Here is a 15,335-nt window from a genome sequence, read left to right as displayed (position 1 = left end):
GAGCTGGGCTGGTTTTGGGATGCGGTAGGGGGAGGGGAGATTTTGAAGCTTGTGAAGTCCACATTGATACCATTGGGCTGCAGGGTTCCCAAGCGGAATATGAGTTGCTGTTCCTGCAACCTTCGGGTAGCATCGTTGTGGCACTGCAGGAGGCCCAGGATGGACATGTCATCTGAGGAGTGGGAGGGGGAGTTGAAATGATTTGCGACTGGGAGGTGCAGTTGTTTAGTGCAAACCGAGTGTAGGTGTTCTGCAAAGCGGTCCCCAAGCCTCCGCTTGGTTTCCCCGATGTCGAAGTGGTCACAATGGAGCCCCCCCGAGTGAATCCCATTCCTGTATTCTCCTCTGCTCACTGATATACTGTGACTGCTGCTCAAGCAATGTCTTGGTGTGAAAATTCTCAGCCTGTTGTCAACTCCTTCCCTGTCTCTGTGATCTCCTCCGACCCCAGACCTTCTGCAATCTCTGCCTTCCTTTTACGTGACCTCTTCAGCATCCCCAATTTTGATCAGCCTGCTGTAGGTGGACATACCTCTTGCATTCCTGTGGCCATCGACTCAGAAATTCCTTCACGAAACCTCTCAGCTTCCCTCTTTAAGATGTATCAGGAAACCTAATCCAGCAAACTTGTCTTTGTTATCTCTTCTAGTATCTCCTCCTGTGACTTGATTGGATTTCTAATGTCCCTGTGAAGCTCTTCAGAATGTTTTACTCTGTTAAAGGTGCTAATAAAATACAAGTTGTTGTTGTATCTGTCTCCTCTCTTTCCCTATCGATCAGTATCCCTTCACAAACCTCTCAAACTCGACCAGTGTCTGCCTTTCCCACTGCACCATCTCCTGCCGCAGTGTCTAACCTTGCTATCTGGTGAAATGGTCTCTGTGCTTTGGTGTGAATACTGAATTGCTGATGGCTTATTGCGAACAGCACAGTGTGAGCAAGATTTGTCAAACCCCAGGAGGCTAAGCAATTTTTAAAAAATTTCCTCAGACTCTTTGCAGATCAGCAGCAATTACAGACGAGAGTTTATAACATGAAGAGAGCCATCAGTTTGTAGAATCACAGCAGAGAAACAGGGGTAGGCTGTTTAATCTCCTGAACCTGTTCTGTCATTCAGTGGTTGTTGTCCGCAGTTTATCAGCTGCGCGGTTGATGCCAAAATCCCTCCCTGAGCAGTTGTGGAGCAGTGACGTTAAAGCCAGTGACGTGGAGAGGCCTCTCGAAGCTGGCTCATTCAATATATTCAAGGCAGAGAGACATGGATTTTTAATCAGTAATAGAGCCGAGGGTTTGGGGAAAAGGCAGGAAGGTAGAGTTGAGGATTATCATGGGATTTGGGCATCATTGAACAGACTAATGTTTGTTAACGATTGCTAATTACCCAGAGGGCAGTTAGGAGGCAACCACATTGCTGTGGGTCTGGAGTCACATGGAGGCCAGACCAGGTAAGGAGGGCAGATTCTTAGGGGGATCGACAGAATAGATTCGGAAAGGTTGTTTTTCCCTTGTAGGAGAGTCTAGAATCAGAGGGTACAATCTCAGAGTAAGAGGTCACTTACTTAAGACAGAGTCATACAGCATGGAAACAGACCTTTCGGCCCAATCAGACCACACCAACCATGTTCCCAAACTAAACTAATCCCACCTGCCTGTTGTCAGGTGCAAAGCCATTAGCTTTCCTAAGCCTAGGGTGGTGTGTGGTGTGACCGCACTTCAATGTCCACTATTTGTCTACAGAGCAAGACAGGAGTTGAGCCATAGGATTGTACAGCACAGAAACAGACCCTTCAGCCCAACTCGTCCATGCTGACCAGATATCCTAAATTAATCTACTCCCATTTGCCAGCATTTGGCCCATATCCCTCTAAACCCTTCCTATTCATGTACCCATCCAGATGCCTTTTGAATATTCACTTAACAGTCACTACACTGCGTTTTCTCTCAGCTTGTATATACTGTGCCATCAAGACACACAGCCATCTTTCAGCAAGTATTCACTTTACAAACACACCGCCAAGGTCACCTCCAAGCTGAGGAGAATGTTTTTTTTCCCGCAGTGAGTCATGTTCTGGAATGCGCTGCATTGGAGTGCAGCGGAGGGACACTTAACGTCAAAAAGCACTAGCATCATTTTGGTCAGTAAAACAGTCAGGCAGATTGTTATCTGAATGGGAGAGGGGGAGGTGCGATGAGACCTGGGTATCCTCATACACTGGTCGCTGAAAGTAAGCATTGCAGGTGCAGGAGGTGGTGAAGAAGGTAAATGGGATGTTGGCCTTCATAGGGACAGGATTCGAGTCCAGGAGCAGGGACATCTTGCTGCAATTGTACAGAGCCTTGGGGAGACCACACCTAGAGTATTGTGCGCAGTTTTGGTCTCCTTATCTGAGGAAGGATCTTCTGGCGACGGAGGGAGTGCGGGAAAAGTTTATCGGACTGATTCCTGGGATGGCAGGACTGACGTATGAAGAGGGACTGAATAGGTTGGGATGAGATTCAGTGGAGTTAGCAATAATGAATGGGAGATGTCACTGTAACTGATAAAATTCTAACAAGACCAGACAGGGTACACACAGGAAGGATGTTCATGATCAGAACCACAACCAGAGCCAGATGGAGGATTCCCAAGGGATAGAGAGTGTCACACATTGGCTCTTCGAACCTGCTGTGCCATTTAATAAGATTTTTGCTGATCTGGTTTTAACCCCGACTCCACATTCCTGTATATCCCCTTGGGAATCAAGAATCTATCCACCTCTGCCTTAAAAATAGTTAAAAATTCTGCATCCACTGCCTTCTGAGGAAGTGAATTCCAACCTTCTGAGAGAAAATCTTTTCCCTCGTCTCTGTCTTAAACGGATAACCTGTTTTTTTTTTAAACTGTCACCTTTAGTTCTGGATTCTCCCAGAAGAGGAATCATCCTTTCAACATGCCCCTGCCAAGCCCCCTCTGGATCTTACCTGTTTCAATTAAGTCACCTCTGATTCTTTTAAACTGCAGAGGGTGCAGGCTATAGCCTTGACTCATGAAGCATAAGTGTATTTGATTGAAAGGGCTATGGAAGGGGCTTAATATGTACAGCCAGCTTTGTTTTAACTGGCACCTTATGAATTGGCACTCGTGATAAACCAGCAAAAATTATATACAGTACCTCAAATACTGTATTATCCGAAAAAAAAGAGAAAGAATTAAGGATGCTGGAAACCAGAAATCACTGGAAAAGCTCAGCAGGTCTGACAACATCTGTGGAGAGAAATCCGAGTTAACATTTTGGGTCCAGTGATCCTTCCTCAGAACTGATAGTAGCAAGGGCAAGGTTGGTTCTTATGCAGAAGACAGGGTGGAAAGAGGGGGTAAGGAGTAAATGACAGGTGGGGATAGAGCCCGAAGAGAGAGGAGAACATTTGGACATTCAAAGGAGTGGATAACGATCTGGCTCGGAGGTGAATAGCTGTTAATGAGGACTGTTAGTGGCTAACAATAGGTAATATGTGATAGAATATCATGTGATGCCAGGGCGTGGTATGTGGGTGTTGAGGTAAGGACATGGGAGAAGGTGCCTCAAGCCTTAAAATTGCTCAACTCAATATTGAGCCCAGAAGGATGTAGAATTCCCGGGCAGAAAATGAGGTACTGAGCTTCGCTGGAACACTGCAGCAAGCCTGAGACAGAGATGTTGGCCAGGGAGCAGGGTGGTGTGTTAAAGTGACAGGTAACTGGAGCCCTAGCGTCTTTTTTGTGGGCAGAATGTGGATGTTCTGCAAAGTGGTTACCCAGTCTACACAACGTTTCCCCAATGTAGAGGAGACCACATTGTGAGCAGCGAATGCAGTTGACTAGATTCTGGGAAGTGCAGGTGAAGTGTTGCTTCACCTGGAAGTTATGTTTAGGCCCTCGGATACTGGGAGGGAGGAGGTAAATGGGCAGGTGTTGCACTTTCTCTGGTTACAGGGGAAGGTGCCATGAGGGTGGAGGGTGAGGGGGATGTTGGGACCGGGGTGTCCCAGAGGGAACAGTCCTTGCGGGAGACTGACAGGGGTGGGGAAGGGAATGTGTGTCTGGTGGAAACTGTATTACTGTATTATGCTGTCCAGTTATTATAGTTTTTAATTTGTTTACCTCAATGTAAATATACTGTTGTTCAGTCGAATGGCTACATCAAATACCAACAGCTGATTCAATTTCAAGTCAATTTCTCCTCAAATACTGTGACGTCTAAGGAGTGAGTTGAGAGTGTGAGTGAGAAGGCTCTCTGCTGTTAAGTTTTATTTAAGGCAAAGTTGCATAATTATTTTAAGTGATTTATGGTGTAGGTAAAGTATAACGGTGATGTGTATACCCTCTGCATTACATTTCTATTACGTAGTGTGTGTGGTTTTATATTGATTATGTGGAATATTTGATCAATCAGCCACACTTCTAGTCCCATAGGTGGAGGATAATAAAAAGTTTACTGTATTTTTTTTTAAATGACCTATTTTTAAATCATTCATGCTGTGTTTTGAATTGAACAGGGTGCCAGATCCGGATATAGAGGCAGTGTGAAAGCTGCTCAGAATTTTTCTGCTAATCAAGATGCAGAAAATCTGTACAACGCGATGAAAGGATTTGGTAAGGAGGTTACCTCGGTGAAGTAAACTCTTGCACAGCTTTTGCCAGCTGGTTGCAGTCATTAGCCTTAAATAAGGGTTTGATTATCTAGGTGCCAGGACTACAGACCCTAAGCTCAAATTCCGCCGCTTCCACCACCATTCTGTTTAAAAGAACAAATTCTGGAAATAAAAAGTCACTGTGAATATGTTGAAAATCCACCTGGTTCACTCATTTCCATGAAGGAAGGAAACCCACCAGACATACAATCCCTCTTCCGTACCTACACCGGCCCTAAACCCCACCTCTTCCTCCGTTACATTGATGACTGTATTGACGCCGCCTCGTGCTCCCACGAGGAGCTCGAACAGTTCATCCACTTCACCAACGCCTTCCACCCCAACCTTAAGTTTACCTGGACCATCTCTAATACCTCTCTCCCCTTCCTGGACCTCTCTGTCTCCATATCGGGCAACCACCTAGAAACAAATATTCATTTCAAGTCCACCGACTCCCACAGCTACCTAGAATACTCCTCCTCCCACCCACCTTCCTGCAAAAATGCTATCCCCTATTCCCAATTCCTTCGCCTCCGCCGCATCTGCTCCCAGGACGAGGCATTCCACTCCCGTACATCTCAGTTGTCCTCGTTTTTCAAGGACCGTAACTTCCCCCCCCCCAACCGTGTCTCCCACATCTCCCGCAACTCATTCCTCACACCCCGTCCACGCAATAACAACCAAAACAGAATCCCCCTCGTCCTCACGTACCACCCCACCAACCTCCGGATCCAACGCATCATCCTCCGACACTTCCGCCATCTGCAATCCGACCCCACTACCAAAGACATCTTTCCCTCCCCACCCTTATCTGCTTTCCGGAGGGACCACTCTCTCCGTGACTTCCTTGTCCGCTCCACACTCCCCTCCAGCCCCACCACACCTGGCACTTTTCCCTGCAACCGCAGGAAGTGCTACACCTGCCCCCATACCTCCTCCCTCACCCCCATCCCAGGCCCCAAGAAGACTTTCCACATCAAGCAGATGTTCACCTGCACATCTGCCAATGTGGTATACTGCATCCGCTGTACCCGGTGTGGCTTCCTCTACATCGGGGAAACCAAGCGGAGGCTCGGGGACCGCTTTGCAGAACACCTACGCTCGGTTCGCAATAAACAACTGCACCTCCCAGTCGCGAACCATTTCAACTCCCCCTCCCATTCCTCAGACGACATGTCCATCCTGGGCCTCCTGCAGTGCCACAACGATGCCACCTGAAGGTTGCAGGAACAGCAACTCATATTCCGCTTGGGAGCCCTGCAGCCCAATGGTATCAATGTGGATTTCACAAGCTTCAAAATCTCCCCTCCCCCTACCACATCCCAAAACCAGTCCAGCTCGTCCCCGCCTCCCTAACCTGTTCTTCCTCCCACCTATCCCCTCCTCCCACCTCAAGCCCCACCCCCATCTCCTACCGACTAACCTCATCCCGCCCCGTTGACCTGTCCGTCCTCCCTGGACTGACCTATCCCCTCCCTAACTCCCCACCTACACTCACCTTTACTGGCCCCATCCCCGCCTCTTCGACCTGTTTGTTTCCTCTCCACCTATCCTCTCCTCCATCCATCTTCTATCCGCCTCCCACTCTCTCCCTATTTATTTCAGAACCCCCTTTTCTGATGAAGGGTCTCGACCCGAAACGTCAGCCTTTCTGCTCCTCTGATGCTGCTTGGCCTGCTGTGTTCATCCAGCCCTGCACCTTGTTGTCATAGAAACCCTACAGTATGGCAATAGCCATTCAGCCCATCCTGACCCTCTGAAGAGCATCCCACCCAGATCAACTCCATCCCTGTAATCCTACATTTCCCATTGCTAATCCACCTAGCCAGCACATCCCTGGACACTATGGGCAATTTAGCATGGCCAGTCCACCTCATCTGTACATCTTTGGACTATGGGAGGAAACTGGAGCATCTGAAGGGAACCCTTGCAGACACAGGGAGAATGTGCAAACTCCACACAGACAGTCACCTGAGGCTGGAAGAGAACCCAGGTCCCTGGCGCTGTGAGGCACCAGCGCTAACCACTGAGCCACCGTACCACCCCTATGTAGCCAAGACTATCACTGACTCCAGCACATACAATGTGGCTGGCTTTAACCATTCTCTGAAATGGCTGAGCCTGGCTCACAGTTCCCTCAAGATAGGAAGGAGGCTGTTGTGTTAAGGGTATTGAGAGTCTGCAGCAACCTTGTGATGATGTCAGGGAACTACAGATCACTAAGTATAAATACCACAGTGTGGTGGAGTTAGAGCACATTCAAACTTTAGACTCTCTGGAAACACGCCTCAATACTCTCTGAGGAAGACACACAGAGCATTAACACCATGAAGTTAGATTAGTCCTTACCTAATGTACGATCAGAGCCTGGCTTATCTAGGATTATCATATACAAGTATTAGTGTTAATGTACAATAAATAGTGTAACTTTGGATTTTAAACCTAAAGACAGTTTTTAACTTTGCCTTCTCCTCAACCAGTCTGTCTTAAATCCAACTCATGGTGTGGCATCAAACTACAGAATAAAAGACCGAACCATTGCTACCTTCCCAGCACAGCTAGGGAGAGACAGCAGGTGCTAGCCTGGCTAATGGCACCTGTATCCCAGCAATAATTCTAATGGAAGGATGAGCTCTTCAATCTGTTTGGATGCTCATCTGATACTACTGAGTGCTTAAGGAGAGATAGTAAGAACTGCCGATGCTGGAGTCAGAGATAACACAGTGTGGAGCTGGAGGAACACAGCAGCCAGGCAGAAAAAATTTTCTGAAGAAGGGTCCCGACGCGAAACGTCAGTATTCCTGCTCCTCTGATGCTGCCTGGCCTGCTGTGTTCCTCCAGCTCCACACTGTGTTATCTCTGAGTGCTTAAGGCGTTGCTTTCAGTTCTCCACCTATAGCTCCTTTCTGATGGGTTACTAAGAAGCAGAAGGAATCGCTTGCTGAACATTTATTGCTTGGTGGTGAGCAGCCCATGTTGTGTAGGTAGACCTACAGTGCTGTTAGGGATGGAGTTCTAACCCAGTGACAGTGAAGGAACGGCGATATATTCCCAAGTTAGGGTGTTGTAAGTGGCTTGGAGGGGAACTTGCAGGTGGTGATGTTCCCATTGTACCTGCTGCCCTTGTCCTTCGAGGTGGTAGAGGTTGGAAGGCACTGTCACTGGAACTACAGTAAGTTGCTCCAGTGCACCTTGCAGATGGTACACACTGCTGCTGTTGTGCGTTGGCAGTGGAGGGAGCGAATGTTGAAGAGGGTGGATGGGGTGCTGGTCAAGCGAGATGCTTTGTCCTGTGTGGGAAAGGCCCTCCTTAATTTTTTTTTCTCCTTGGTCTCCTGGTCAGGTCTAAAGGTGTGTCACAGTTGGCTATGCCACATTCACCCAGGTTCGGTGGTAGATTAATGGCTGGCAATACACTGACCAACGCAGATACCCTCTGGACTAAACATGACTTGCATGATTTTTCAATGGGCTGTGGGTATCACTGGTAAGGCCAGCACTTGTTGCCCATTCCTAATTAACCTTGAGCTGAACAGATGGCTCAGCCATTTCAGAGTTGACCACCACGTGGCTGAGAGTCTGGAGTCACGTGTAGGCCACACCAGGTAGAGATGGCACACTTCCTTCCCAAAAGGGCATTAGTGAACCAAGAGGGTTTTTACAACAGTTGATGAGAGTTTCACGCTCTCAATTCCTGAAACAAGGTTTATGAAGCAGACAAGTTAAAATTCTGACTGCGATGGGATTTGAACCCATGCTTCCAAAAGCAATAGCCTGGGACTTCAGATTAGTATCCAGTGACAATACCCCCATACTATCATCTCCCCAACATAGGTTAGAAAACTTGTTAAAGTGCAAGAACTGAACTCCTGTCCTTTTTCCCCATTAAATACAGGCAGTGATAAAGAAACCATCATTGACTTATTGACCTCCAGGTCCAATGCTCAACGCCAACAGATCTGCACAAGCTACAAGACTCTCTATGGAAGGGTAACTTATTATTTATGTTCTTGTGTGTGTTGAGAGATAATTTACCCTGCTTTTTATCTTCACAAATCTCGGCTCTAAAAGATGGCTGTTGAAGTTGAAAAGGAAGTGTGTACACATTCTCAGTGCCACCTCTAACCCCATTGTCCTGCCCCCTAATAGGTTGCATGTATTTGTTTAATTCCTTCGGAAATGTGGTGGATTTTGATTCAATCATTTCTTGTTAAAGGGTATTCGGCATTCTAATTATTTCTGGACAGAAACGCATTCCTTCACTTTATTCTCCCCACATTGACTCTGGGCATATTCCCACCTGTTAGTCATTCAGCAACAAATCCCAGTAAATGTAACCCACTCCCACTCATTCATAATTAGAATGCTTCTATTTGGTATCACCTCTCAATGCAGGGATAAACCCAGTAAATGTCTTTTGCAGTGACTGAAATTTTCTTTTCATACAAACATCTAATTGGTAGGAGTAGGTCATTTGGCTCTCTACCATCCTGTAAGATCATTGCTGTTCTGATCATAGAATCCCTACAGTGTGGAAACAGGCCCTTCGGCCCAACAAGTCCACACTGACCCTCAGAGCATCCCACCCCGACCCTCCTCCCTAATCTACACATCCCTGAACAATTTCCCATGGCCAATCCACCCAGCCTGCTCATCTTTGGACTGTGGGAGGAAACTGGAGCACCCGGAGGAAACCCACACAGACACGGGGAGAATGTGCAAACTCCGTACAGACAGTCACCCGAGGGTGGAATCGAACCTGGGTCACTGGTGCTGTGAGGTAGCAGTGCTAACCAGTGAGCCACCATGTTCTGTTTGTTGCCCAAACTCTACTTTCCTGGTAACTCTCCCATAACTGTGACTCACCCATCAATCAAAAATTATCAACATCAACCATCACTATGTTCAATGACCCCATCTCCATTGCTGTCTGGGGTAGAGAATTCCAGAGATTGACAACTGTCTGATTAATTAAACAATCCCCTCACAAAGGGTGGGAGAGGTTTGGAATTCTCTTCCGTGAATGGCAGTGGATTCAGGGCCAACTGTTAATTTTAAATTGAGATAGATCAATTTTTGTTAAGCAAAGCTTTGAAGGGATATGGGCCAAAGGCAGGTGCATGGAGTTAGGCCACAGGTCAGCCATGATCTCACTGAGTGGTAGAACAGGCTTGAGGGGCTGAAAGTCCTAGTCCTGTTCCCATTTTCCAATGACTTAGATGAGGGACCATGTATTTTTTTAACTGTGTCCCCTCGTTGTAGTCTCCCCCAAAAAGGGAATCATCTGCTTAGTGATGACCCTGTTAATTTCCCTCTGTAGCTACAGCATGTCAAACAGGAATAAAGAATAATTTACTTTCAGAGATCTGGCTCAGGTACAGTGGGCTGAATAATAGAATCTCTACAGTGTGGAAGCAGGCCATTCAGCCCACACTAATTTTCCAAAGAGCATCCCACCCAGACTCACACCATCTTTTTCCATGACCAAACCACCTAACCTACACATCTTCCGACTGTGGGAGGAAACTCGAGCACCCAGAGGGAACCCACACAGACATAGGGAGAACATACAAACTCTATACAGACAGTCACCCCAGGGTAGAATTGAACCCACCTCCTGGGGGCTGTGAGGCAGCAGTGCTCACCACTGAGCCACCACACTGTCCAGACTAGAGAAAGGGAGTAAAAGCTAAATGGATTGCTGTCTCAGAGCAACTGTACAGATGTGATGGGCCGAATGGTCAGAGGTCAAAAGGAAAATGACAAAATGGAGATAACACAGCATGGCCCATTTCTGAAGAAGGGTCCCAACCTGAAATGTCAGCTTTCCTGCTCCTCTGATGCTGCCTGGCCTGCTGTGTTCCTCCAGCTCCACACCGTGTTATCTCTGACTCCAGCATCTGCAGTTCTTACTATCTATGACAAAATGGAGATTTGTTTTCCAAGGGAAGGCACAACATGCAATGGGTTAAATGGGATAATTTAAAATTAAAGTCATAATCCTCCCAGTACAGCTCAACAAACATGTCCTGGCTTCAATCATTGGGTGTCTAAGTTGCAGTGTTCAAAAATTAGGGGTTTTGAGCCATCACAGGTTGCAAGATAGTTCACCTACAGCAGTGAACTCTCATTTTAAAAATAAACAGCTTCATGGACAGTGTCATAAGGGTGTGAACACTGCATTAGCACATATACTAAAATTAGACAGAAACAGAATTATAACCCTTCCATAACCACAGTGTTGGGGCAAGAGATTTCAAACTTTGAACTGAGCAAGGATAGAGAGAGAGTCTGTCTGGGAACTGTTGAATAAGTTAAAATAATGTGGTGCTGGAAATCTGAGACAAACACAGAATACTGGAGAAATTCAGCAGGTGTGGTAATACCTGTGGAGAGAGAAACGGTGTTAACGCTTTTGAGCCCAGTGTGACTGTGAGTCTGCTGGGTTTCTCTAGCAGTCTGTTTCTGTCTGTATTTGAACTTACTTGACATTATTGTGGATTGTGGAATCAAGTAACGAGGCAGAGATGACCTGGGTTAGCTCAGCAAGGGTGGGAAAGGTGAAGGGAGTATTACAATCGGTCATGGAGTTGGCACAGGCAGAATGATCATCCAGATCACCCCGACCCTAATCCTGAACACAACAACCTGAACTTTAAACTCTAAACTTAACCCTAATTCTAACATTAACCTTAATCCTAACTCTAACCTTGACCCTAACCTTGATCCTGTTCTTAATCCAAACCTTAACTCTAACCTTAACTCTAACCTTAACCTCAACTTTAATCTTGACCTTAACTCTAACCCTAATCCTAACCCTAATGTAGGTGGTGTATAAACTGGATTTGTAGAGCCTTGAAGAGGTTAATGGTTGGTTCAAGCAATCGAAGAGGCAGTTTGGTTTGTCCTGGAGGAAAGAACAAAGAACATCCAGCTTTAGAACGAGCGCTGGGTGATGCCAGGAAACTCTGTTTCCATGTAGGGGGCAGTCAAAATCTGAAACAGCACCCCACCCTCTCCTCCTAGCACCTAGCCCGAAGAGAAACCATTGCGCCTGGGGAGTAAATTAAAACTGATGCACTTTTCAATACGGTGCGGAGCTGGTGGAACACAGCAGGTCAGGCAGCATCAGAGAAGCAGGAGAGTCAATGTTTCGGGTCGGTACCCTTCTTCCAGACTGTGCCTCTGATGCTGTGTGTTCCTCCCGCTTCACGCTATTGACTCTGACCCAACATCTGGAGTTCTTGCTATCTCCATTGATACACTTCTGTTTGGTATGGGTTTCAAAATAGTTGCAGAAGCACAATGGGCAGATAGAGGGGGGATATAGATCAGGTCATACGCTGCTAACACTCTCATGGCACAGTCCATGAACTTGTTTATTTTTAAAATGACACTGTTAAGTCATTATACCATTCTGCACAGTGAGCTATCTTGCAAGCTCAAATGCCCCAACTGATTAGAGGGGAACAGGCTTGAGATTGAAAAACAACTGTACAGTATTTTTTAAAGAAGTTGACAAGATTTCTGTGTCACAGGATCTGATTGATGACCTGAAGTATGAATTGACGGGAAAATTTGAGAGACTGATCATTGGCCTCATGAGACCTCCTGCAGTATATGATGCCGTCGAGCTGAGAGATGCGATCGAGGTAAAAATGTATTTGCATGTTTCTGGATGCATACTGCCAGGGTGAGCCAGTGAAAGGCTCCTGCGTGTAAAACAATACAGTATTGTCAGGGACACAGTACTGAGGGAGTGCTGCATTGTTGGAACTAAGGGAGCGTTGTCAGGGGGACAATACTGAGTGCACAAGATACCGTGATCATTAGCCAATGATGATTGGGAAGTGTCTTCCCAGTATTCCAGGGTCAACATTCATCCCACAACCAACATCACTGAAAGAAAAAAGATTGGCCGTTTAGTCAAATTTGTGGGATCTTGCTGTGCACAGGTCAGCTGGTCTGCAGTTCCAATGCTGAAACAGTGACTCGACTTTCGAAAGTGCTTCATCGGCTGTCGTGGGTCATCCTGAGACTGCAAAAGGCACTACAGAAATGTAATCCCTTTCATTCCAAAAGGGCAAATAATTTGATGCCATTTACAATTCCCACCTTGTCAGAATCAAGTTGCTGTGGCAGCGGGGCAGTAATCAAAACGCTTAGGGGCAGAGACGGAAGGGAAGGAGGCCAAGGACAAATCCCTGCTGTTGGCAGGTATCCTGACATCACTGTGTGCTGTAAACCGGAGTGAAAGGCAGTGCTATCGGATCACCTTCTACTGTTCCAATTCAGGAGGCAAAAGTCAATGTATTTGACAGCTTCCTATTGGTAGGAAGAGAATGTGTGTATTTAAAACCCAATTGGTTCTCTGACTTTGTTTTAGTAACAATAGAAAGGAAGGAATTGTATTCTGAAGCTACTTTTCACAATCACAGCACATTCAAAACCACTTTATTTTTTATGCATCTTTCATGAAATGTGCATGTCACTGGCCAGACCGACCCCTAATTGGCTTAGTGAATGTGAGCTGTCTTCTTGAACTGTCGCAGTCCACCTGCTGCTGGTTGACCCCCAAGTCCCTTAGGGAGGGAATTCCAGGATTTTGAATCAACAGCAGGGAAGGAACGGCGATATATTTCCAAGTCAGGATGGTGAGTGCCCTGGGGGGGAACTGCAGATGGTGGTGTTCCCATTGTCTCTGCTGCCTTTGTCCTTCTAGATGGTCAAGGCCATGGGTTTTGCAAAGTGTTGTCTAAGGGGTCTTGGTGATTTGCTGCACTGCACCTTTGTCAATTGGTATCCACTCCCTCCACCACCGACGCTCAGTAGCAGCAGTGTGTACTATCTACAAGATGCACTGCAGAAATTCACCAAAGATCCTCAGGCAGCGCCTTCCAAACCCACGACCACTTCCATCTAGAAGGACAAGGGCAGCAGATATATGGGAACACTGCCCCCTGCAAGTTCCCCTCCAAGCCACTCACCATCCTGACTTGGAAATGTATTGCCGTTCCTTCACTCGCTGGGTCAAAATCCTGGAAAACCCTCCCTAAGGGCATTGTGGGTCAACCCACAGGAGGTGAACTGCAGCAGTTCAAGAAGGCAGCTCAGCATCACCTTCTCAAGGGGCAACTAGGGACGGGCAAGAAATGCTGGGCCCAGCCAGTGACACACGTCCCACAAGTGAATAGAGAGAAAGAAAGACTGAGCATTGGTGGTGAAGGGGCAAGTGAGATCAGAAGGTGGGTGGATGTGGTACCGGTCAAACGGCCTGCTCATTTCCTGGATGGTGTCGAGCTCTTTTTGAGTAACTCCAGAGAGTCAGAGACTCAAACACATGGCCCAGGCTGACCCTCCATGTTGTACAGGGGCACTGTTAGCCTGGTGGAGGGACCATCGCTTGAATGAATGGTTAAACTGAGGCCCCATCAAACATCTCTTGCGAGGGTAAAAGAAATCCCTGTGGCACTATTTAGGACAACAATTGGTTTCCATGTGCATAGATCACTGAAAGTTGCCACCCAGGTTGATAGCGTTGTTAAGAAGGCGTACAGTATGTTAGGTTTTATTGGTAGAGGGATTGAGTTTCGGAGCCATGAGGTCATCTTGCAGCTGTACAAAACTCTGGTGCGGCCGCACTTGGAGTATTGCGTACAGTTCTGGTCACCGCATTATAGAAAGGATGTGGAAGCATTGGAAAGGGTGCAGAGGAGATTTACCAGGATGTTGCCTGGTATGGAGGGAAGGTCTTATGAGGAAAGCCTGAAGGTCTTGAGGCTGTTTTCGTTAGAGAGAAGAAGGTTAAGAGGTGACTTGATAGAGACATACAAGATGATCAGAGGATTAGATAGGGTGGACAGTGGGAGCCTTTTTCCTCGGATGGTGATGGCTAGCACGAGGGGACATAGCTTTAAATTGAGGGGTGATAGATATAGGACAGATGTCAGAGGTAGGTTCTTTACTCAGAGACTGGTAAGGGCGTGGAATGCCCCGCCTGCAAAAATAGTAGACTCGCCAACTTTAAGGGCATTTAAATGGTGATTGGATAAACATATGGATGATAATGGAATAGTTTAGGTTAGATGGGCTTCAGATTGGTTTCAGAGGTCGGCGCGACATCGAGGGCCGAAGGGCCTGTACTGCGCTGTTATGTTCTATGTTCTATGTTTCAGGAACGGAATCTGGAATCCATGTGGTCTGTGAGGCTGAGCCATTGTATCGAGCTCCTAACTCCCTAATTTGTTTGCGCCTTTTTCCCTCGGCAGGGACTGGGAACTGATGAGAAAGTTATGATTGAAATTCTTGCCTCCAGAAACAACAAGCAAATCCACGAGCTCACTGCAGCTTACAAAGAAGGTAAGAGTCATACTGTCTGAGGTGACCTCATGTTGCCTGTGTTCCAAATTGCACCAACATCTAGCCATCCATCACCACCATGTCTTCAGAGCCACACTGATGCCCAGAGAAACTAGGCCTCAATTGTAAAATTCTCAGGTATGTTTACAGGTCCCACCTGCACCCTTCCCTATCTCTGTAATCTCCTCCACACCTACAACCCTCCGGAGGTATCTACACTAATCTGATTTTGGTCTGTTGTACCTCCCCAGTTGACATCAGTGACCGCGCCTTCTGCAGTCTTATCCACCAACTTGGAATTCCACCCCTGCAGCTCTCCACCTCCT

The 15,335-nt window shown here is 46.9% G+C and overlaps 1 protein-coding gene across 1 annotated transcript in view; it reads left to right on the top strand.

Moving 5' to 3' along the window:
* Window positions 1–15,335, top strand: part of anxa6 (annexin A6) — a 78,830-nt gene that overhangs the window by 13,777 nt on the left and 49,718 nt on the right. The window contains exons 2-5 of the mRNA XM_048603492.1: window positions 4,516–4,612; window positions 8,546–8,640; window positions 12,189–12,302; window positions 14,919–15,023. Coding sequence (XP_048459449.1) covers window positions 4,516–4,612; window positions 8,546–8,640; window positions 12,189–12,302; window positions 14,919–15,023 — 411 coding nt within the window. The remainder of the gene's footprint in view (window positions 1–4,515; window positions 4,613–8,545; window positions 8,641–12,188; window positions 12,303–14,918; window positions 15,024–15,335) is intronic.

The sequence above is a fragment of the Rhincodon typus genome, chromosome 12 (genome assembly GCF_021869965.1).
Source record: "Rhincodon typus isolate 14 chromosome 12, sRhiTyp1.1, whole genome shotgun sequence".
In the NCBI taxonomy this organism is placed as follows: domain Eukaryota; kingdom Metazoa; phylum Chordata; class Chondrichthyes; order Orectolobiformes; family Rhincodontidae; genus Rhincodon; species Rhincodon typus.
This window is presented reverse-complemented; position numbering and strand designations above follow the sequence as displayed.